This window comes from Salvia hispanica, chromosome 1, assembly GCF_023119035.1.
Source record: "Salvia hispanica cultivar TCC Black 2014 chromosome 1, UniMelb_Shisp_WGS_1.0, whole genome shotgun sequence".
NCBI lineage: Eukaryota > Viridiplantae > Streptophyta > Magnoliopsida > Lamiales > Lamiaceae > Salvia > Salvia hispanica.
Genome location: NC_062965.1, coordinates 29,645,638 through 29,669,788, shown reverse-complemented (window position 1 = coordinate 29,669,788; position 24,151 = coordinate 29,645,638). Strand labels below are relative to the sequence as shown.

At 36.8% G+C, this 24,151-nt stretch overlaps 3 protein-coding genes and 1 pseudogene across 3 annotated transcripts; 3 read left to right on the top strand and 1 right to left on the bottom strand.

Annotated features, from left to right (window-relative positions):
* Window positions 1–1,658: 1,658 nt before the first annotated feature.
* Window positions 1,659–3,988, bottom strand: LOC125193656 (annotated as a pseudogene).
* A 6,332-nt stretch (window positions 3,989–10,320) lies between these two features.
* LOC125214109 (uncharacterized acetyltransferase At3g50280-like) lies at window positions 10,321–11,841 on the top strand. The gene has a single exon (XM_048114996.1). The coding sequence runs from the start codon at window positions 10,370–10,372 to the stop codon at window positions 11,639–11,641; it is 1,272 nt and encodes a 423-aa protein (XP_047970953.1). The 5' UTR covers window positions 10,321–10,369; the 3' UTR covers window positions 11,642–11,841.
* A 3,481-nt stretch (window positions 11,842–15,322) lies between these two features.
* On the top strand, window positions 15,323–16,666 carry LOC125193645 (uncharacterized acetyltransferase At3g50280-like). The gene has a single exon (XM_048091486.1). The coding sequence runs from the start codon at window positions 15,323–15,325 to the stop codon at window positions 16,580–16,582; it is 1,260 nt and encodes a 419-aa protein (XP_047947443.1). The 3' UTR covers window positions 16,583–16,666.
* Window positions 16,667–20,049: 3,383 nt separating this feature from the next.
* LOC125203479 (protein ENHANCED PSEUDOMONAS SUSCEPTIBILITY 1-like) lies at window positions 20,050–22,388 on the top strand. Its single transcript, XM_048101835.1, has 2 exons — window positions 20,050–20,764; window positions 21,613–22,388. The coding sequence occupies exons 1-2, from the start codon at window positions 20,118–20,120 to the stop codon at window positions 22,268–22,270; spliced, it is 1,305 nt and encodes a 434-aa protein (XP_047957792.1). The 5' UTR covers window positions 20,050–20,117; the 3' UTR covers window positions 22,271–22,388.
* The last annotated feature ends 1,763 nt before the right edge of the window (window positions 22,389–24,151 follow it).

The window sequence follows — 24,151 nt, the reverse complement described above, 5'->3', positions numbered from 1 at the left end:
TCCTCGATTAATGGGGTGAAAACCACCCAGTGTTAAGTTAAAATTTAAACTTAATTCTTCTTTTCCTAGGTAAACAAATCATTCAAGTTTAAAGTCTTTCTTGGTGTTAAATTCTTTTCCTAGCTAAACAATGCATTCAAATTTAAAATTGAATTGTGACCCACCAAAAGTGGGGTAATTAGCTCCTTGCATACAAAATGTTTCACCAATATTTTAATTGAGTACAAAATATTTTAAGTTAATAAATATCATACAAAAAGTTTGATTAGCATTTCAAATTAGTACATTCTGCCATATAAAAATCACTAACATCATTATTTTTTCTTATTTTTCATCATTTTCGACTCTAAAATTAGCTACAAATATTAGCTGAAAGTTAAATGTGAATTAATTGCTTGATAAAATGCCCATATGGCAATGCATAAGGTATTATTTTGAGAAATAATATCATGTTTTTTAGGTATAATTTTGGAGAAAAATAAGAAAAAGTAATAGTGTTAGTGATTTTAGATGGAATGTACTAATTCGTAATACTAATTAAACTTTTTGTATGATATTTATTAGCTTAAAATATTTCGTACTCAATTGAAACATTGGTGAAACATTTTGTATATAAATTGTAATTACCTCACCAAAAGTGGGCTGATTCTCTAATCTTTGCTTTACTTCTTAAGGGGTCCAAAATGAATTTGGGCTCCAAGATTCACTCTAATTGGATCGATAATCGATCGAGCATAATAACCAATAGTTAAGTCGAACTTACATAAGGACCAATTTAGGATTTTTTTTATATTCCTTGAATATAATGGAAAGTTGTATCACTATATCAACTTTTAACATATAGTTAATTTTTTGTGATCTAAGTATTTCAACTAAATTGAATTATACTATGGTGCACCAACCAGCAATACTTATTAATAAAACGGAGATGAGTAAAAAAGAGTAAAGCTGAAATACCAGGTCGAGACATCAAGGTAATATCATTTGATCGATCAAGTTTGTTATAAAAAAATTCAACTTTATTTTCACCGAAAGGGTAAAAAATAAATTTAAAATAATCATAATATCAACTCTCTATTTCCACCTCCCCTCTGGCCTCTGTCACATGGGCGCAAGAAGCATAAAGTTCTGGCTACTATCGTCAACCTTCCCTATTTCTCAAAGAAAGAACCGTCAACGTTATTAGAAATAAGTCACTCACCTCTTAAAAGGCCTTATAAGAGGAAGGGTTATTCATGCTTATGTAGACAAACTAGGATCATCAGAATGACACATCAGACTTCCACACGTGGATAGGCAAGAGAAACACGTGGATAGGCAAGGGAAGAGATAAAGAGATAAATTCATCATCGACTTAGCCCGCTCTAATACAATATTAGAAATGAGCCACTCACCTCTTAAAAGATCTTAGAAGGGGGAGAGTTATCCACTCTTATATAGATGAGATAAAATCATCACCAAGTCAATGTGGTGAAGTTCACAGCTAATTAAAAAACAAAAAAAGTACATGATATTAATTTTTTTAAATTGCATTACCAAAAGTTAGTTCAATCAATTTTCCGAAAGGTTGATTGCTGGAAGGGATCACCTGCAACCCTAAAACAAATCCTAAAATAAATTCACAACAAAATAAAATAATCTTATAAACATGCGCAATTTTAATAAGTGATGGTGGGATCCATTTTATTTCTTCGTAAGTGGGTTTTAAGATCTGTTTTAGGATTTGTTGTAGGTGATCCCTTCCGATTTATTGTTGCCATAAACTCCGCGTCATCTTCAATCGCCTGCATTGTCTCCTGCGCTAAGCAAACTTCCACGTCAATTCCGCCGTCCGCCGCGGCCGGAAAAATTCTCATAGTTCCATCAAATTGCTAAATCGTTCCACTTACGACTGCAATCGGCTTCCCCATCCAAAATCGTTGCCATACATATTATACCGATTTGAACTCGCAATCACAACCACATTGCTTGTTTCCGGCGGAGGAATACTCCTGCAGCTGAGCACCACATGATTCTTCTCCCAACTCTCAACCGTTTTCACAACTGCTTCACCGCCCTGTGCACCAATATTATCGTTGATCTTCCTCGCTGCGTGCCCTAACCTTAACCCTCTCTCCAACAGCTCCGCCGCTCTCATTGCAATCACTGAACCGTTGAACGCGTTCCCGAAATAGCCCTCCGGTAGAGGTACTCTCGCCCTCGCGCCGATCCCCAGCATGATGAAAACCTCCCCGTCCACACCGTGCGGATTCCGGCACCGAGTTGTGCTCCGCCATAGGAAAGCGAAGATTGCTTGCACAGCCGAGATTTTATCGATACCGGCTTCCGAATTGGCTTTCGATTTCAGATTACCTAAACTCTCCTTGCTGAAGTGGAAAAGCCTCGCCAGAACCGGAGGCTGCGGAGGGACCCAAAATTTCTCCAGCGGCGGGAGAGGGATAAGGCGTTTCGTGAGCCAACGCTCGAAAACAGGGGATTTCGATATCGTGGCGGAACCACGCGACAGCTTGGACCAGGAGTTGATGAAATGCCAGAGGGAGGCCGTCCACGACGGCATGATTGGCGGTGTATCCGAGAAAGACTCCGCCGGCGAGCTGAGTGACTTGCGCGCCAAGGAGAGGCTTCGTGAGGCCGTCGGAGTTGCGGTATTCGCCTAGTGGGAAGAGATTGGACACTGTCTCGGGTATGTATTTGGGTCCCAAAATGTCTGAAATGGAAACAGAGGAGGCGTCTGCGTGGATGAATTCGGCTCCGGCGTTGTTGCAGTCTAGGAAGTAGTAAAATGAGTTATCGGCGGCTGGATCGGCGCCAATGCGTCCGGCGAGGGGCGGGAAGAAGTCGAGGGCGCGGGAAAATGAGTTTTTGAGGCGGAGAATAAGCGAAGTTTGGTCAAATTCAGGTTTTGGAAAGATAAGACCACCTCCAACCATACACCAAATCTCATTTTTGGTGTAAAAATATGCTCCAACCATACTCCATACCTATACCCATTTTTTGGTTTTTTAATCAAACAACACCAAATTTGAAGTGAACACCAAAATTGAGTATCTACTGCAAAAAAGTTTTAAATATTGCATAATAGTCCTTATTATTATTTTGATAGTTGAATCAGCCGGCGGCCAATTTGTATACTGTCAATTTGTGTACTAGTACAGTAGTACTTGATAGTTGATTCAAACTATCAGCCGCATAATTTAGACACAATTTGTTCATGGAATTTACATATATTTTTCTAATAAAAGTAAATAAATAGAAATTAGTCAAGTTGACCATATTATAATAAATTATGTTTTTTACAAATAATAACTTAATAGGAATGAATATTGCTGAAAAAATCTTGTTATTATTTCAAGAGTATATGACCCGATATGACACAATAAGAAATAAAAGTGCACATCTGGAACTTCAAAATGCGCTAGTTGATCATTTGTGGGAACAATACACAAATTTCGAGTCTTGAATTTTAGCTATTTTTTATGTTTACCGTGATATGTTTTATGTAATTGCGATATATTTAAATGAGTTTCAATTTATATTTGAATTTTATTATTGCAAGTTTAGTGTATTTAATTTTAAAAGTAGTGTAATTTTTTTAATATAAAGTATATTTAATACATAAATATATTAATAAAAAAATTTTGTATAATTATTTAAGTTACATAAATTATTGATAAAATATTATGGGACTAATATGTAATTTAAGTAAATATGTAGGTATAATTGAAAAGGTATAAAAAGAATATAAATATGCAATATTCTTTTGGGTTTGAGTTTGGAGTAAAACTACTTTTTGGTGTGACCCAAACTCAAAAATGGATTTGAGTTTGGTGTAAATGGTTGGAGATGGCCTAAGACCTCTAAGCATGGGATTGAGATTGAGTAATTTCAAATCCCATGGAGTTAGAGCTAATCTTGACATTGGAGTTGTCTCATTGCCTGCCATTCCAACCAGACATGAAGAAATCACCTCGATTTTGTTATTCGTCATCTTTGGACTTTTTTTTAATAATTTACTATCAGAAGAATCGTGGAACATGTTTTACAGCATTCACAATGAAAGGGTCCTCCCATTCCACATCAGCATTTGATCAAATGGTCTATCTCCCTGCAATGGAAGGGCCCTCCCGTAGGGCCTTCCCATTCCATTTCATTTCCACATCATCACTATTTTGTTTTAATTTTTATTAGAACCAAAAATATTAGTACGCAAATCTTCGTTGGTTCGCTTCTTCACGACGTCGTGCCGCCCCGACACCACTCGATTTAAGACTTCGTCGTTGGAATCGCTATGGGAAGACATTTAATAATGTACTAGAGAGAGAAAGTGTATTGAGATAAAATGTGAGAAGATAAGATGTTGGTGTAGGAAATGTAAATAATGGGATGTGGTATTTATAGTAGAAAAAATGGAATAAAAAAATATAAAAAAACAAAAAAATAAAATGGGAGGGCCGCCGATAGGCCCTTGCTCCACAATGGAAGGCTGATCGACTAGCCCTCGTCAATGACCAAGGTTGATACATCGGCCCATTTGGAGAGAGATGGGGGAGCCGCCAGAAGGCCGTTCTGCCGCAGCGGTGGGGCTATGGAGGCCGATGGGGAAGGCCCTCCCATCGGCCCTCCATTGCTAATGCTCTTATAAAGATTTTTCTTGTTTCCATCGTTATGGTTATTTATTTCGGCACAGCTAACCAAAATTCTTGTTTCCATTTGATTTATAACTTTATTACTTGAGCTAATGTTGAGGACAAAGAACTAATTTCTAGACAATTATTTGCTAAAATTTTGTGGAAAATGATTCATGTATATGAATCTGAATCTGAATCCTTACTTGAAACACTATTAATTCATCAATTTAATTTAAGCATGTAAATTTGGATTTGCTTATGTTTTTTTATGTATATATAATGTGTTTTAAACAAGTAATTTGTTGTTAGTTATAAAATCATATTGTGTTTGTTTGTTTTTTAGTTTTGCAATTGATTTACTCTAATGGATTTAAGTTCGGATTCTGATTACAAGCCTAGAATTGGTATGGAATTTAACAGCTTCGATGACGCTTGGATGTATTGGGTTCAATATGGAGGGAAAGTTGGATTCGGAGTTAGGAAACATTATTTTAACAAAAATATAAAAACCGGCAAATAACATCCTTTAAATATGTTTGTTGTAAGGAAGGTGTGCGCAAAGAAGACAACAGAAATTGCTTGGTGCTCAATTCTCAACATGAGACTCGAACAAATTGTAAAGTACGATTGGGGGTCACTTATGTGAAGGGTGTATATAAAGTGAATGAGTTTGTGGACGAGCATAACCATCCTCTCCATCTTCCTGAGATAGTGCACATGTTATCTTCTCAACGTAACATTACTGACGTTTAAGCACATGAGATTGATTTGGCAGATGATGTTGGAATTATGCAAAAATCAACTTTTAATTTGATGGCTAGACAAGTTGGAGGAAGAGATGGGATTGGTTACACTCTATTGGATGCTAAGAATTATCTTCGATCTAAGAGACAAAGAAGCATGCTATATGGCGAAGTTGGTTGTCTAATGAGATACTTTCAAGATCAGTTATCTAAAAATCCATCATTTTATCATGCGAGCCAAATGGATATGGATGAACAGATAACTAATGTCTTTATGGGCAAATGGATATGGATAGACAGATGCAATGAACTAACATGTGATTTTGAGGCATGCCAAAAACTACCTAGATTGAGGTTAAAGAGCTCAGCTATGTTACAACAACTTTCTAATATCTATACTCCATCTATATTTGACCTATTTCAAAAGGAGTTTCTCTTGTTTGCAGCTGCATACATAAAGCATAGAGAGGAAATATGATCATTATGTGAATATGTTGTTGGACTAATCAATCATGATAGGGAATGGAGGGTGATATATGATCCTAACACGAAGTTGATTTGTTGTAGTTGTCGAAGGTTTGAGATGATTGAGTTGATATGTTGTCATTGTGTGAAAGTGTTTGATGTGTTATACGTGAAGTTACTTCCAGAGAGTTATATTCTTAAAAGGTGGACAAGAAAAATTAGAACATGTGTGGTGCATGACTATATAGGTAATGAGGTTGAAGAAGATCCTAAGTTACAAATTACTTAAGCGGTATCGAAGGGTATGTCTAATGCTCATACGACTGGTGACTGAAGCTTCTATTTATCAATCAACTTTCTCTTTGGTGCACGATTCAATTTCTAATCTACAAAAGAAAGTAATGGAAATGCATTTAGCTGAAGACGTCCAAGACAACAGTAACAATGCGAACATCTCTTCAACAGTCCTGACTACAAAGGTACCAAGAGGATTCAAGAAAAGAATTAGTGTAAGAGGTTCGAAACGGTTGAAAAATTGGGTGGAACTTCAGCCAAAGCAAAGAAAAGCAAATCATAAGACCATAAAGTAGACGCATTATACTTTTGCATATGTGGAAAATATGTTTTAATTATTTGCATATTTTTTAATAATTGTAGGATGTTGGAGCACAAAAATGCATTGCCTACTTCTAGTTCAGCGCTTTCGACATCTCATGCGTGCCCAGAAAGGACTCCAAATCATTTAAGTTTCACCTAAATGTTAATGGTGTGATTCTTTATGCCATAATATTTTTTTTTTGGTGTGATTAGTTATGATTTATCCTTTTCTTTTTCATGTAGGCATCATTTGATCAAACGTCTTCTGTTGATCGAACATATTGAGATGCATCTAATGCCAACATTCGAGATCGAGATTATTGAAATTATTAGCCTGTTTGATTAAATAGACATTCCATGTGTGTCTCTATTGTATTTTTTGATTTAGAAACATGATGAAACATGTGTATCTCTATTGTATTTTTTGATTCAGAAACATGATAAAATATTGACATATGTTTGTTATATCTAATGTTATTTTGTGTATTTTGTTTTTATATGAGTACCAAATTTTAATTTCCTAAATTTAGTCTATTTCTTGACAAATTGGGTGCTTTCTAAATTAATGTAATAGTACTTTATTTTATACACTAACAATTAATAAATGAATTAAATATAAAAATATGCTACTCCCTCCATCCACAATAAATAGGACACATTTTCCATTTTTTGGCCGTCCACAAAAAATAGAGCACATTCATTTTTGGAAAGTTTTCAACAAATAATAATCATACATATCATTCCACTAACACTACACCTCACTTACTTTTTCTCCTTCTCTCTTACTTTACCAATTCTACATTAAAACTCGTGTCATACACCAATTGTTCTATTTTTTGTGGACGGAGGGAGTATGAAATTACTAATTATTTCCATAGATGTATTGTTTATAGATTTTATACAGTTTAAAGATTTGATATGATACGTATAGATTAGAGGTAATAAGGGAAGGAGTCAAACGCATATACAAATTTGTAGGAGTCAATTTTTATTTTTTATTGATGATGTTTATTATAATAGCAATAAATAGATAAGAATGAGGGGAAGGAAAAATGAGAGTGAAACGGTGTAGCTTTAATGCACAGCACCAGCTGCTGTGTTTATTGGCACGGTAAGGGATCTCCCTCCTCGTGGATAGCTACCTAATGAAATATTCCCTCTGTCCGTGAATAGGAGTCCCGTTTTTCTATTTTAGTGAGTCCCGGTTCATTTATGCCATAAATGGTAATAGGGTCCCACCTTCCACTAACTCATTACACTCACATTTCATTTAAAACTAATATAAACAAGTGAGACCCATATTCCACTAACTTTTTTGCACCCACTTTTCTTAACATTTCTTAAAACTCGTGCCGCCCATGAATGAGACTCCTAATGGCAGACGGAGGGAGTAATGTCTAACTAGAACAACTAGCTATTTTCAAGTCCAAACAAAACAATTAACTACATGATAATATTGGTTGATAAGACACATGGCCCGAATCCGATATTAAATGATAAAACATAATATTACATAATTAAATTTAATTTTTAAACTTGGTTTATATGATAAAAATATATTTTTGACAATTTAAACATTATTCTTTAAAAAAATAATAAATATAATATTGTAATATTATTTCCTTTATGAATTATCCACAGTGACGGAACTACACATACAGGGCCAAGCCACCGCTGCAGCGGGGGCTTAGCCGCCAGCATACCCTTAGCCCTCCTGCCACGAGAAAGAAAAGACCTCTAAGCATAGGATTGATATTGAGTATTTTCGAATCCCATGAAGTTAGAGCTAATCTTGACATTGGAGCTGCCTCATTTCCTGCCGTTCCAACCATACATGAGGTAATCACCTCGATTTTGTTATTCGCCATCTGTGGAATTTTTATTTTATTAATTTTTCGGAAGAATGGTGAATCATGTTTTATAGAGATTTTTCTTTTTTATGGTGGATAGAGCAATAATTTTGCTAGGCGAGGAGTGGCCGAGAGTTTTGGAGATATTTTGTAGGGATAAAAAATCGTGCGGATTGGGTTTATCGAGTCAACCCGATAACTGCCCAACCCAATAAGGCCTAACCTGAACCCGACCTGCTACCTTCAAACCTAAATACGATCCGAATTCGATACAAACCCGTTAACGACACGATATAATATGGGTTAACAAGAAACGATAACGACCCGAATCCGATGTTACATGACTAAAACCTGATATTACATGATTATACATAATATTACACGATTAAACCTAATTTTTAAACTAGATTTACTTGATAAAAATTCATTTTCACAATTTAAATCTGATTTACATGAAATTAAATAACTAAAGTAAATATAGTTTTTTGAAAAAGTTAATAAAAATAATACTCCCTCCGTCCCAGAGAAGTTGGCATACTTTGAAAATGGCACGGTATTTTAGGAGGTTTTGTTTTGTGTGTTAAATGGAGAAAGAAAATATATTTTTTATATTCATGTGAGAGAGAACTTTTTCCAAAAAGGAAAATGTGACATCTTTTGTGGGACAAACTAAAAAGAAAAGTGTGCCAACTTCTGTGGGACGGAGGGAGTAATATAATTTCTTAATATGTTAATCCACATCCAAACTGAACACAACCCGAATTATCGAATTTTTAACTAGTAGACCCATGCAATAAGGACAAGAATCTAATAAGGCTTTATCCAAATCCATATATTTTCATTTATATTCATATCGGATTATAATGTCTAAGTAAAAAATTGATGGTCCGAATATTTTGCATGTTTTACGTGGCTCTTATCTAGCCACGTTCTTGGGGTTCCTTTTCTAGCTATGTGACCCAGCAAAAATCTCTCTTCTATGTTTTGTTTCTTAGAGGGCCCAAAATGAATTTGGGCTCCAAAATTCACTCTACTCGATGGAGAACTTGATTGCTCGATGATCGACTACGATACAAAATTTCATGATCAAGTATTCCAGATAAATTAAATCATATATGGCGTGACCATTAGCTATATACCAAGTAATACGGAGGTGAGTCACAAAATTAGAGTTGAATTGCTAAGTTTGAAACATTAAGATAATGTCATTTGTTAAAAAATAATTTCAACTTTATTTTTACTAAAAGAGGGGGAAAAATGAATTAAGCATAATCATAATATCGTCTCTCTACTCATTAATTCCCTCACTTCACATCGGACTCAATACATCCCCCTTTGTCTCAGAGGTGGTTTGCTAGCACTAGCAGGAAATAAAATTCGAGAAGCAGAAGCTGACATACGGTTGGCGGTGGCTGCCAACGACGAGCAGACACCGAATAGGAAAGGCGTTGCTTGAAGAACAGAGATAGATATGAGTTTTCTCTGTAAGGACATCAGGAGAAGGAGATGAAAGAAAATATTGAAGAAAAGAAGAAAACATAATGAGTTCTTGTTTTATGTAATAAAACATTGTTTTTTTTTTGCTTATCTAAATGACGTTGTCTAGTTTGATGGCCAATGAGTCCACATAGAATTTATGATCAGCCACACGTGATAAAATTTGGCTAAAAATATTTGATTTAATGAGAAAATGATTAGACGCTAAAGTTCATGAAAAATACTCTAAGTGGTCTATAGTTCATGTAGTAATAATTAACTGACTATTATTAAGCTGGTCTACGACAGATAGTAGTATTAAATTAGTTCATTAGGTGTAACTACTATTATCATTTAAATTCTTATATGATGTACTCTCAAAAATAATTATGCATATGATTATAATGTATAGGCTGTTGAAGCGTATAAATTAAAACAACTTGTTGGTCATGCAATTAATTAGTCAATAAGTTGTTTCACAATTATATTCAAATAACTACCTTTACAGATAGGTGGTCATTGTCAAAGAAAACAATAGTCATGTCGTGTTCATATAAGCAAGTGAGATAATTGTTGATCAAAAGCATTTAGAAGAAAATTGACGTCAAAGATGGAGATGATATCTTCTTGTCTTGTTGGAAGGGAAAACAATGAAATTGCAAACAGCATCACAAGATTAGAGCTTAATCCATGGGATTTACGATTACTACCAATCGTCCCCATTCAAAGAGGCCTCATATATCACAAACCTCAATCCCAAAACATCATCTCTCACCTCAAAAACTCTCTCTCCCGCACACTAAACTTCTTTCCGCCCCTCGCCGGCCGTCTCTCCGCCACCCATCACGACGACTGCACAAAGAGCTACTTTGTCGACTGCAACAACGCCGGAGCCGAATTCACTCACGCAGCCACTGCCTCCATCTCTGTCTCCGACCTCATCGGGCCAAAATACATCCCGGAAATCGTCTACTCCTTCTTCCCGCTTGACAGCCTCACCAACTTCGAAGCCATTTCGAAGCCTCTGCTGGCGGTGCAGGTCACCGAGCTGGCCGACGGCCTATTCCTGGGCTGCGCCGCCAATCACGCAGTCGTGGACGGCACCTCCTTCTGGCATTTCATCAACTCTTGGTCTGAAATATCTCGCGGTTTGAAGAACATATCAAAAACTCCAGTGTTCTCAAGATCCACCAAGCCCGTAAAAGTAGGCAATCACCTTACTCCTCGGCCGATGGTGGAAACTCCTCCATTGCTGAGGAAGGTCTTCCACTTGGGGAAGGAAAGGTTGACCGAGCTCAAAAATAAAGCCAATTCTACCGGCGGAAGTGATAAAATATCGTCGTATCAAGCACTCGCAGCTCTGTTGTGGCGGACCATTACGCGTTGCCAGAAATTCACAAATATGAATATGAGTAGTAGCCGAGAAATTTACTTCGCCCTAGTAGTGGGTGCAAGGTCAAGAATTGGTTTGGACGAGGGCTATTTTGGGAACGCGATTTATACGGCTGGAACTTCAACTACTGAGCGTGAGCTGTTGCAGAATGGAATAGGCTACGCTGCGGTGAAGATCAATGAGCTGGTGAAGCAGCAGACACGTGAAGCAGTAATGGAAAACTTTGAAGATTCTGAGAATCGGGCGTTTATTAGGAAATTGCCTTCGTTTTTCATCATCGGATCGCCTCGCCACGACGTGTACGGGAATGATTTTGGATGGGGGAAGCCCGTTGCGGTGAGGTGTGGAAGAGGACGAGATATCGATGGGAAGATCACAGTTTTTGCAGCGGCTGAATGTGGCGGCGTCGATTTGGAAGTTAGTCTTGCAGCTGAGAAAATGGTGGCCATGGAAAATGATACCGAGTTCACTGCAGCTCTTGCCCATTGAATTTGCCTTCTCTCTTTTTTGACCTTTTACGTTTTTTATAAATGAACAACAATTTACATGATGTTATGCTGAAGTTGGACTATGTCAGACTCTTTGTGATTTTCCACATATTGTAAACGTCTCATTTTCAGTAAAGAAATTGTGATTGATTGAAATTTTTGTAATCAAATTTTTATGAAGTTGTTAATTCGGCCACGTAATTCAAATGAGCATTGCCATTAGAGCATCTCCGATGGTACTTTGGCCAAAAATCGGCCAGCAGTTTCTCCCCCTGCCACGTCAGCAGCACTAAAAATCCACCTGCCACATCAGATTTAGGCCAGCCATAGGCCAGCCGCAATAAAAATAATTCAAAAAATACTACATTTATGGAATTAAAATCACAATACGGAATTAAATTTACGACATATATACGGAAAAAATTCGTTAATTTTATTTAAATAAAAAAAAGTACATTAACTAAAAATCAAAAAAATTACATAATAAAAAAAAAATCCGGGCTTCCACACACGAGCCACCGCCCCACTCTACTCCTCACTTATTTATTAAAAAAATACATTAAAAAATGTTAGTATGCCTTGAATCTGTGTTAGTTTGCCGCTAGCCGAACAGGGGTCTAGTTGTATGTTGTCCATCGTTGGATGTTGCTCTTGTATAGAAATTTAGAGAGAGAGAAAATCGCGTTTATATAGGTTTAAAAAAAAAAAAAAAAAATTCTGCGCTGGCCGATCGGCACGCCACAATGGCGGCCAAGCGCACGCCAAAATTTCCAGCCGATTTTGCCGTTGATCTGACTGCCGGACTCAATGGTTCGGCTAGCCGATCGGCCAGCGCGACGAATCGGCTAGCCGGTCGCTAGCCGACCATTGGAGATGTTCTTATTCTATAAATTTGGTTGCATAGGCTTATTGTTCTATAAATCCAATAAAACTTAGTCCAACGCTATGATGTAGTGGGGTGTGAATGGACTAGGCCACAAATTCATGATATTTGACAGGGCTTTTGCTTAGTCAAATCAATGTAAACTCAATGTCTCAATTCATGTCTATCCAAATCGAATACTCTGGTTTTCATTTTAATTTATTTATTTTTATACTTAATATTTTCAGATCTATTAATTAATTTAAATTTCTTACTAATTTTACTTAATTAACATATTTTTTCAAGCGTGGTTTAGTTTAGAGATATTAAATATTTAATAGAATAAATTACAATATATTTCTTATAATACTCCCTCCGTCCCATAATAAATGACATGATTGGAGAATAACACGAAATTTTAGAAGATGTTTTGTGTGTTAGGTGGAGAGAAAAAATAGTATATTTACATTAAAGTGAGAGAGTGTTTTTCTAAAAAAGAAAATATAACATCTTTTGTAGAATAAATTGAAAAAGAAAATGTGACATCTACTATGAAACGAAGGAAGTATTTTTTTTTCTAAAAAAAACATTTTGGGAATATTGTTAATCGAATTCTCACGAGATACTCGACTTAATGCCATAATAATCTCAATACCTCTAGAATATTATATACTCCATATCATTATCTAACACCCCTCCGTTCAAAACTTTTTGGGCACACCGATAAAGTTAGAAAGATAAAGATAGAGTAAAATATGTGATAGAATAAAGTAAGAGTAATTGAATGTTTTGTTTTTTTTCTAAAAATAAAATGACTCAACTTAGTTGGGATATCCAAAAAGGAATATGACTCAACTTAGTTGGAACTGAGAGAGTTTATCAGAATTTTATTGAATCATGCATATTTTTATATATATCAAATACTACGTCAACATATAAGTCTACATATAACGAATACTACTACAAGAGCATCCACAGTGGTGGAAAGATCGTCCGTCCTAGTGATCGCCACATCAGCATTTTTTTAGTTCGGTCCTTCCTTCTGCATTGGTTTCCCCCTAGTGTCGCCCTATCAATTTAAATTCATTTTTCATTTAATTTTCAATGTTACTGTTTTTTTTTCAATTACTAATATACCAATATAAGTATATTATATTAAAAATCACAAATTTAATCAAACACCTACGTTACTTAATAAAAAAAAACTACATTATGCTTAATTTTAAAAAAAACTACATTACTAAATTTAAAAGAAAATCTAATTTCTTGCTCATATTCTTGATTATCTTCTCAATCCTATGCGAATTGGTGATACTTGGAAGGTTGGTGGTTAAGTCAAGTACCAACCTATAATTATAACTCTCGCGAAAACCACCGAACTCCTGAAGCGCTGAGGCCACGAGCTGAGTAGACGGCGATGGGGGAGCCGATCCAGATCCAGACACGGCCACCTTCCCTCTGGCCTGGGCTTTGGTCGTCTTGTTGCCAACGGGACGCCTAAAAGTAGACGTTGGCATGTCGGAACTCCCTTCCGGCTCAACGTTAAGATCCATTTGTGACGGGCCGCCGCTGCTCGTGTAATCGCCATTGGCGGTTATCTTCGTCCACTTCAGCGCTGAGGATGCGACCGGTATCCCTCCGTCGAACTTCAGCTTGTCCTTCAAAATCAACCAAATTTGGTAGAATTTGAACTGGCCATGCTTTGACTGGTACTCAGCCATTGCCTTCTGGATGGCATCCTCCATGCTCTCGTCGCTGTCCCTTTCGTCCTTCAACTTCGTGCAAATATCCCTAAAATTGTTGATGTGGAGCTTGATCCGATCTCAACACTTGCGGAGCTGCTCCTTGTTCTGCTTGCACGCCCACGCCGGCTTCACCTTGTTGTACCTGGTCTCGATTTGATTCAACGTCTTGGCGAATACCAGTTAGTCGATTACTCCCTCCGTCCCAGATAATTCGACCCAGTATTCCATTTCGGGTCGTCCCACATAATTTGTCCCACTTCACTTTTACCATTTTTGGTAGTGGACCCCATATTCCACTAACTAATTTCTACTCACATTTTATTATAAAACTAATACTCCCTCCGTCCCATTGAAGATGACTCACTTTCCTTTTTGGTTTGTTCCAATTAAGATGACACATTACTTAAAATGAAAACACATTTATCTCTACTTTATTCCCTCTCTCTTACTTTGCTCTCTCCTCTTAGCACACAAAATGTAAGCTGCATAAAATCCCGTGTCGTCCAAGAAAGGAGTTATCTTCCTTGGGACGGAGGGAGTACTTTAAAAGTAGGACCCATATCCCACCAACTTTTTCAATTTCACTTTCCATTAAATTTCTTAAAACCCGTCTTGGGTTAAAGTGTCCCGAATTATCTGGGACGGAGGGAGTAGTTGTTTCACAATTATATTTGACGATTAGTTGTTTCACAATTACTCGCCCCATCCCTAATAAATTCGTCATCATTTGACCCGCACACGAGTTTTAAAAAATGTAATAGAAAATGAGTTGAAAAAGTTGGTGTCATGTGGATCCTACTTTTATATATTAGTTTTATAATAAAATGTACTATGAATGAGTTAGTTGAATGTAGGGTGCACTGTCAAAAATAATAACCGTGAATGGCGACAAATTTTTAAAGACGGAACAGAAATGGAAGTAGGTGTTTTAAAGGATGGATGGAATATATACAAATAATAACCTTTATAGAAAGGTGGTCCTTGTCAAAGAAAACAATAGTCATGTCATGTTCATATATATATGCACGTGAAATAATTGTTGATCAAAGCATTTTGAAGAAAATTGATGTCAAAGATGGAGGTGATATATTCTTGTCTCGTTGGAAGGGAAAACAAAGAAATTGCAAACACCATCACAACATTAGAGCTTAATCCATGGGATTTACGATTACTACCGATCGTCCCCATTCAAAGAGGCCTCATTTACCACAAACCTCATTCCCAAAACATCATCTCTCACCTCAAAAACTCACTCTCCCGCACACTAAACTCCTTTCCACCCCTTGCCGGCCGTCTCTCCGCCACCCATCACGAAGACGGCACAAAGAGCTACTTCGTCGACTGCAACAACTCCGGAGCCGAGTTCACTCACGCAGTCGCTGCCGCCGTCTCTGTCTCCGACCTCATTGGACCCAAATACATCCCGGAAATCGTCTACTCCTTCTTCCCGCTCGAAAACCTCACCAACTTCGAAGCCATTTCGAAGCCTCTGCTGGCGGTGCAGGTCACCGAGCTGGCAGACGGCCTATTCCTGGGCTGCGCCGCCAATCACGCAGTCGTGGACGGCACTTCCTTCTGGCACTTCATCAACTCTTGGTCTGAAATCTCTCGCGGTTTAAAGACCATATCAAAAACTCCAGTGTTCTCACGATCCATCGAGCCGGTAAAAGTAGGGGGCCACAGCAATCACCTTCCTCCGCCGATGGTGGAAACTCCTCCATTGCTGAGGAAGGTCTTCCACTTGGGGAAAGAAAGCTTGACCAAACTTAAAAATAAGGCCAATTCTACAGGCGGAAGTGATAAAATATCGTCGTATCAAGCACTCTCTGCTCTGCTGTGGCGGACCATAAATATGCATACTAATGTAAATAGCGAAGAAGTGGACTTCACTTTAATAGTGGGTGCAAGGTCAAGGATCGGTTGGGATGAGGGCTATTTTGGGAACGCGATTTATACGGCTGGAACTTCATTGACTAGGCATGAGCTGTTGCAGAATGGAATAGGCTACGCTGCGGTGAAGATCAATGAGCTGGTGAAGCAGCAGACGCGTGAAGCAGCAATCCAAAACTTTGAAGATTCTGAGAATCGGGCGTTTATTAGAAAATGGCCTTCGTTTTTGATCATCGGATCGCCTCGCCACGACGTGTACGGGAATGATTTCGGGTGGGGGAAGCCCGTTGCAGTGAGGTGTGGAAGAGGGCGAAATGTCGATGGGAAGATCACCATTTTTCCGGCGGCCGAATCTGGGGGCGTCGATTTGGAAGTTAGCCTTGCTGCTGACAAAATGGTGGCCATGGAAGATGATCCCGAGTTCATTGCAGCTCTCGCCCATTGAAATTGCCTTTTGCAGTTTCTTGAACTTTAGGGATTTTCTACATATTGTAAACGTCTCCATTTCAGTACAGAAATTATGAACTTATAAAGCTGTCCAGTTTATGCATCAAATTCTTATTGTATTTCAAATGAGTATTGCTAAGGCCTTAATTTGTAGTACAAGACCTGATTGGGTATAACTCTTGGTGTGGCAGTAGTCTATAAATCCGATAAAACTTTCCTGGAAAGGAAAGAAATCTGACTGGAGAATAGAGCTAAAATTAGTTCCAACGCTATTTGGAGGGGACAGGGGGAGTAATAGGGTGCAAATGGATCTAGGCCATAAATTCATGATGACTGGGCTTTCATGTTGGTTTATTGCTTAGTCAATCAAGCAGGAGTATATAATATAAACTCAATTATATCATTTTATATATCTGTCCAAATCGAATACTCTGGATTTTATTTTTATTTATTTATTTTTATAATTAAGATTTTCAGATCTATTAATTAATTTAAATTTCTTACTAATTTTACTTAATTAACATATTTTTTTCAAGGGTGGTTTAGTTTAGAGATATTATTTATCGTTATAATACTATAGATTTCTTATAATATTTTTTTTTCTGAATACATTTTGATAATATTTTTAATCGAATTCTCTCGAGATACACGATAAATGCAATAATAATAACATTACCTCTAGAATATTATACTACTCCATATCATTATCCAATACATCATAATTTTATTAGATCGTGCATTTTACGATAAGTGGTGTTAGTGAAATGTGAAGTCCATATATATTATTAGTAGTGTTTAATTGTATTCCATTAGGTAACAAATGTGGAGTACTTTTTCAAACTTAGTCTATTTTTCGAGGACCACTCAAAATGGTAAATGTGGTCTATTTTTCATAGACGTAGGGAGTATAAGTTTATAACGAATACTGCCATAATTTCTAATGCAAATTACAAAGATTAAAAAAAAAAATACTCCCTCCGTCCCATCACAAGTGATCAACTTTCCATTTTGGGTTGTCCCACCATAAGTGATCAATTTCCTTCTTTTACAAATAAACAAAACTTTAACACTTTCTTACTTTATTATTCCATCTCTCTTACTTTATTCTCTCCTTTTATTTTATTCTCTCTTCATCTTTTTTACTTTTTCTTCTCTCATACTTTATTCTCTTTACTTTAACTCAATACATATCATTTTTCTTAAATCTCGTGCTCAAAAGAAATCCATCACTTGTAGTGGAACGGAGAGAGTATTGATTATCAACGTGATCTCGTCTTTTCACAATGAGCAAGAAAGAATATATTTTTGTGAATCAATTTTATGTTATACCACAATGATTTTATAAGTCCAAAGGTGACCTCTATTCGGAACCCATCTCAGGGCCTATCTCCATTTTCTCATGCCACGTCAGCAGGCTCATCTCAGAGTCTATCTCCCTGCAATGAGAGTCCATCCCCGAGCCTATCTCAAAGTCCATCTCATTCTCACATCATCACTATTTTTTTATATTTCACTTTTAATTGTTGGTGTAAATTAAAAACATCGTAATGTACAACAAAAAAACAAATTTTATTAAAAACATAAATAAAACATCATACATTAAAAAAAACAAGATAAAGATAGATAAAATGTGAATTGACGTTAAAAAGCTCAAATTCATATCCTCATGGAGAAAACAAAAATTGAAATTGAGATTGAAAATGGATGAATGTGAATTGATGGGGAACAAGGTATATATATTGGATTAAAAATTGACTTAAATAAAAAAAAAAGGGGGATATCGGTTGGGCCGATATTGGTCTTGTAACGGGGCACCAACTAAGAGAACCTTTAGTATATACTCCCTCCGTCTTAGATAATTCGACCCAGTATTTCATTTCGGGCCGTCCCAAATAATTTGTCTCATTTCACTTTTATCATTTTTGGTAATGAACCTCATATTCCACTAACTCATTCTTACTCACATTTTATTATAAAACTAATACTTTAAAAGTAGGACCTACATCCCACCAACTTTTTCAACTCACTTTCCATTAGATTTCTTAAAACCCATGCCGGATCAAAGTGTCCCAAATTATCTGGGACGAATGGAGTAACTCATAAACCAGTTTGTTCATTTGTACGGAGTAAATGTTTCAATATACAATACATTATAAAAAAAACACAATCAAACACGATGAAACACAATTCTTATAATTGTTTTTGAGAAATACTCTCTCAATTTTTTCCATTTTAGTCCGTCCACCGATAAGAGTCACGATTTAATTTTACCATAAATAGTACTAGGGTTACGCATTCCATTAACTCATTTCACTCACATTTTATTTAAAACTAATACTGAATATACAAATGAGACCTATATTCCACTAACTTTTTTTACCTACTTTTCTTAACATTTCTTAAAACTCGTGTCATCAAGAACTCCTAATGGTGGATGGAAGAAGTACTCCTTCCCCATGAAATATTGTCCAATTTTTCCTTTTTAGTCCGTCCGTGAAAAGTTGTCCACTTTGCTGTTTTATCTATTTTTGGTAAAATTAACTCACATTATATTATAAAATTAATATAAAAATGTGAGATCCTTATTCCACTAATTTTTCAACTCACTTTATTTCATACTCCCTCCGTCCCTGTTTAGAAGTGCAATTTAGCTAGGGCACGAGTTTTCAAAAATTGTTGGAGTGTGTAATAAATGAAGTGAGGTAGTGATTGTTGAAGTGTGTAATAATTGAAATGAGGTAGTGGAAAATGAGACCCTTTTGACTTTTTGTATGTTTAGCATTTTGTTTTGTTTTATTTTAATGAAAGTAATGACATTTGAGTGTAAATTTCATCAACAATGAGGCCAAATTTTATGTCAAAATATGACAAATTCTAAATGAGACTCTTAAACTTGGACAGACAGAAATGACAAAACAAGACTCTTAAACTAGGATAGAGGGTGTATTTCTTAAAATCCGTATCTAATTAAAGTTGGACAATATTTCATGGACGGACGGACCTCGTTTATTCCATGTGACGGACCGAAATGGAAAAATGAGACAAACTATTTGGGACGGAAGGAGTACAACTCAATTTAGTGGGGATACATAAGGATTAATAAATATAGGAAGTATCATTGGACCAAAATATAGTACTCCCTCCGTTCCAATGTCTCATTTTCCTTTTTAGTTTGTCCCACTAAATATGTCACATTTTCATTTTTAGAAAAAAGTCTCTCTTATAATAATATAAATATTATTTTTCTTTCCACCTAACAAATAAAATAAAACCTCATAAAATCTCGTGCCGTCCCAGAAATGTGATATCTTTTGTGGGATGGAGGGAATATTTGTTTATTAATATCATTATCCTCATGCGTCATTGGAATGATACAGTACTATTACATTATCCTCATGTGTCAATCACTGATTGGATAATACATAAACTGTGTCTGGTGAGCATATGAATATCAGCTCACTTGCGTAAGGAGGATAAAGATAGTTCTTGCACGGAAAAAATAATCTAAAATCTGCCTCTCGAAATATCTAGAGATGACGAATGTCGTGGTGATTTCTTCATGTCTGATTGGAACGACAAGCATGGATGCAGCTCCCAATCCCATGTCAAGATTAGATCTAACTCCGTGGGATCTGCAAATACTCCAACTCAACCCTATGCAGAGAGGTCTTTTCTTTCGTAAGCCAGAATTTGACCAAACTTCGCTTATTCTCCGCCTCAAAAACTCATTTTCCCGCGCTCTCGACTTCTTCCCACCCCTCGCCGGCCGCCTCGCCGCAGATCCTGCCGCCGATAACTCGTTTTACTACTTCCTCGACTGCAACAACGCCGGAGCCGAATTCATCTACGCAGACGCCTCCTCTCTTTCCATTTCTGACATCTTGGGATCCAAATACATACCGGAGACAGTATCCGATCTCTTCCCACTGGGCGAATACTGCAACTCCGACGGCCTCTCCAAGCCTCTGTTGGGCGTGCAAGTCACTCAGCTCGCCGACGGAGTCTTCCTCGGCTTCACCGCCAATCACGCCGTCGTGGACGGTGTCTCTCTCTGGCATTTCATCAACTCCTGGTCCGAGCTGTCGCGTGGTTCTGCCACGATATCCAAACTCCCTGTTTTCGACCGTTGGTTCCCGACCAGCAACCGCCTTATCCCTCTCCCGCCCTTGGATAAAATCCGGTATGGATTTTTTTTTATTTTATTCAGGAATTGAGCTGATATTTTCCATATTACTCCCTCCGTCCCCCATTAACAGTCACAGTTTGACCGGGCACGGATTTTAAGAAATGTAAAGAAAAATTGATTCAAAAAGTTAGTGGAATGTGAGACCCACTTTTTTATATTGGTTTTATAATAAAATGTGAGTGAAGTAAGTTAGTGGAATGCGGGACCTACTATCATTTATGGTAAAAATGAAGTGTGACTCTTAATTGAGGACAGACCGAAATGGAAAAGTGTGACTCTTACGGGGACGGAGGGAGTAATTTAAGTGTATTTTACTGATTTAATTTATTTTCCGTCTCAAGTAATCAATCCTAATTCAAACTATTGATTTCTTTTTCAAACAGAAAAATAATTGTTCCTTTTTACTCTGTTCTTTTCTTATCTTTTATACTACCTCCGTCCCCGATAATTGTCACTCTTTTCTATTTCGATCTGTTTCTCAATAATTATCACACTTCAGTTTACCATAAATGGTAAGTAGATCTCACGTTACATTAACTCACTTCACTCACATTTTATTATAAAACCAAATGGATCTTACATTCCATTAACTTTTTCAATTAATTTTTTACATTTCTTAAAATTCGTATCCGGTCAAAAAGTGACAATTAATTAGGGATGGATGGACTCAAAGGAGGAATAGGAAAAGAAGTTGATCATTTGCGATGCAGCGAAATGAGTAGTTATTATAATTTAGTCTGATTTATTTTACTACTCCTATATCTTTTTATTACTCGTAGTAGTATTTGATCATAATTAATATTTTTATATAGACAAAACGATTTCTTTTGTGTCATGATTAGGTACCCTCCGCCTCCATTACTGGCGAGGCTTTTCCACTTCAGCAAGGAGAGTTTAGGAAAGCTGAAATCGAAAGCCAATTCCGAAGCCGGCAGCGATAAAATCTCGACTCTGCAAGCACTCTCCGCTCATCTATGGCGGACCACAACTCGCAGCCGGAATCCGCACGGTGCGGACGAGGAGGTTCGCATCTTGATGGCGATCGGCGCGAGGGCGAGGATACCTCTGCCGGAGGGCTACTTCGGCAACGCGTTCAACGGTTCTTCGGCGTCGATGAGTGCGTGGGAGCTGGTGGAGAGAGGGTTGGGGCACGCGGCGAGGAAGATCAACGAGCATGTTGCTGCGCAGGGCGGCGAAGCGGTTGTCAAAACGGTAGAGAGTTGGGTGAGGAATCCTGTGCTATTTGGGGGTTTTCCTCCGCCGAAAAGAAGCACTGGGGTGATGATTGCGAGCTCGCATCGGCATAATGTGTATGTCAACGATTTTGGATGGGGAAAGCCGATTGCCGCCCTGAGTGGGACCATTGAGCGGTTTGATGGGAATATCAAACTTTATCCGGCCGCCGCGGATGGCGGAATCGACGTGGAAGTTTGCTTAGCGCCGGAGACGATGCAGGCGATGGAAGATGATGCCGAGTTTCTGGAAACCATATCTATCTAAAAATTCAATATTTTTACTATATTTCCGATATATTTCAGCATTTTTTCCACCGCTGCTACAAAGTTAGGAACACTATACACATAATAATAGTATACCTACTATAATTGTCACTCTTAAATCGTCACTACAGTAGATAGTATTTCGTGAAGAAGAGTTGCAAATAAATACTATATGCATGAATTTAAAGTTATTAGTACAATTCCTTTATAAGTTAATTTTTCACCTAAATTAAATCTAATACTCCATATAACGAAATCGACCTTGCATGGCACCAAATTTAATTATAAAATAGTTAAAAATCTTATTGTATAATCAACAACTGTCACTCTTTCTCTGCTGCGTAACCTATATATCTCACAAAACGACACTAGGGAGTAATTCGCAGTGGCGGAAAGTTGCGAGTTGATCACGGCGTTGAAGAAGATATGAAATATGAGGTGGACTTGCACATTTCATTTTAGAAAAAAAGTACTCCTTAAAAAATTTTGTTGAATGCAACAATAGGACAAAAATTTCTCTCACATTGAAAAAAAAAAAATAATTGTAGTAAATAGCTATAAAAGAGAACCGATAAATATTTGAATTTTTAACGCATTTTAATTCTTATATGTGATGATTGTTTTATGTGTGCTGTACTAATTGTTTTGCAATTATTCAATTGTACTATATACTAGATATTTGTTGTGTAAAACCAAAAACCACTAGAGATCTTAGGAAACGTGATCAACTTGTTCTGGGTGTACAATTCCTCAAACAAGTGATCAGTTGCGTGGGATCAGAGTGTAAAACCAAAAACCACTATTAAATGCTCCCTCCGTCCCCGATTAAGAGTCACACTTTGATCGGGCACGGAGTTTAAGAAATGTAAAGAAAAGTTAGTTGAAAAAATTAGTGGAATGTGAGATCCATTTTTTATATTAGTTTTATAATAAAATGTGAGTGAATTGAGTTAGTGTAATGTGAGACCTACTTACTCTTTATGGTAAAAATAAAGTGTGACTCTTAATTGGGGACAGATCGAAATGGAAAAGTGTAACTCTTAATCGGGGACGGAGGGAGTACTACTCCTAATTAACTTAAAAAGGTCTTAGGTGCCTTGAACAAGGAAGCATCGGCATAGGATGATTATTGATGCTCTTACAGAAACACTTATTAGCATTTTTGCATAAAAATACTTACCTCTTTCACCATATGAAATTAAGCATACAAAATATCATCTTTTAATCATCTTATGACAGCAAAATGAAACAAATAAACCATAGTAAAATAGGAGTCAAATGACAAACAAGTTATAACATCATTTTTACTAGTACTTACTACTGCCTATGTTAGCTTCAATCCAAGTCACCACTATCAGTCCCCTCAAACGAAAGCAATGAAAAGGATCGATTTGGCGATGCAGAGTTACAAATTTGGCAGAGCCTGGTGATGTGTTGTGTCAGCTGCATTCAAAATAACTCATTACTCAGTGATCAACCGAGAAAGCTAAGGCCTAATGATGTACTATTATTTCAAACTTCATTACTGGTGAAGAAATATTGCTCGAATCCACATTGGTGGAACGCGAAAGGGAATGATTGTCAATCGATTGCATGGAAACATTTTGTGCAAAGTTCCAAGTCAAAAATATTTGAAAACTCACTCCAAAATATAAGAAGATTTTTTCATAATCTTGAACACAAGAAATGTTTTCAAATCAATATATCACTATTTTTCCGATATTATTTCAGCATTTTTTCCACCTCTACTTTAAAGTCATGAACAATATATACCCTCCGTACCCCATTAGTTGTCCACTTTGATTTCGGTACGAGTTTTAAGAAATGTAAAAGAAAGTGAATTAAAAAAATTAGTGAAATATAAGTCTCACTTTTATTTATT

What these genes read in the sequence shown, in the direction of transcription:
- LOC125214109 (XM_048114996.1), top strand. Translation starts at nt 10,370, where the DNA reads ATGGAGATGATATCTTCTTGTCTTGTTGGAAGGGAAAACAATGAAATT.
- LOC125193645 (XM_048091486.1), top strand. Translation starts at nt 15,323, where the DNA reads ATGGAGGTGATATATTCTTGTCTCGTTGGAAGGGAAAACAAAGAAATT.
- LOC125203479 (XM_048101835.1), top strand. Translation starts at nt 20,118, where the DNA reads ATGACGAATGTCGTGGTGATTTCTTCATGTCTGATTGGAACGACAAGC. An exon ending in CCGCCCTTGGATAAAATCCG is followed by an intron (nt 20,765 to 21,612) that starts GTATGGATTTTT and finishes TGTCATGATTAG; the next exon opens with GTACCCTCCGCCTCCATTAC.